This window comes from Pyrgilauda ruficollis, unplaced genomic scaffold (assembly GCF_017590135.1).
Source record: "Pyrgilauda ruficollis isolate IOZ18807 unplaced genomic scaffold, ASM1759013v1 scaffold106, whole genome shotgun sequence".
Lineage (NCBI taxonomy): Eukaryota > Metazoa > Chordata > Aves > Passeriformes > Passeridae > Pyrgilauda > Pyrgilauda ruficollis.
In genome coordinates this window covers 1542707-1542915 of record NW_024508766.1, presented here as the reverse complement: position 1 = coordinate 1542915, position 209 = coordinate 1542707, and the positions used below count along the sequence as shown (strand labels likewise).

At 73.2% G+C, this 209-nt stretch overlaps 1 protein-coding gene across 1 annotated transcript in view; it reads right to left on the bottom strand.

Moving 5' to 3' along the window:
- The window catches only part of LOC121355563 (transcription factor jun-D-like), an 11347-nt gene extending 11145 nt beyond the window's left edge, over positions 1–202 (bottom strand). Inside the window, exon 1 of the mRNA XM_041471075.1 lies at positions 97–202. Coding sequence (XP_041327009.1) covers positions 97–202 — 106 coding nt within the window. The remainder of the gene's footprint in view (positions 1–96) is intronic.
- Between the last annotated feature and the right edge of the window lie 7 nt (positions 203–209).

Genomic DNA, 209 nt, shown 5'->3' with positions numbered 1-209 from the left:
GCGCGGGGGCGGCAGCCGGCAGGTCCCGCTTCTTCCCGGCACCCAGCAGCAGCTTCTGCCCCGCCGCCGCATCGGCTCCAGGTCCGCCGGCGGTACCGAAACCCGGCAGCGGCACGAAGTCGGGCAGCAGTTCCAGTCCCTCCTCGGGGTAAAACGGCGCCTCCATCTTCACGGCGGATCGCCCGCTACGCCCGCCGCTCATGCTGCCG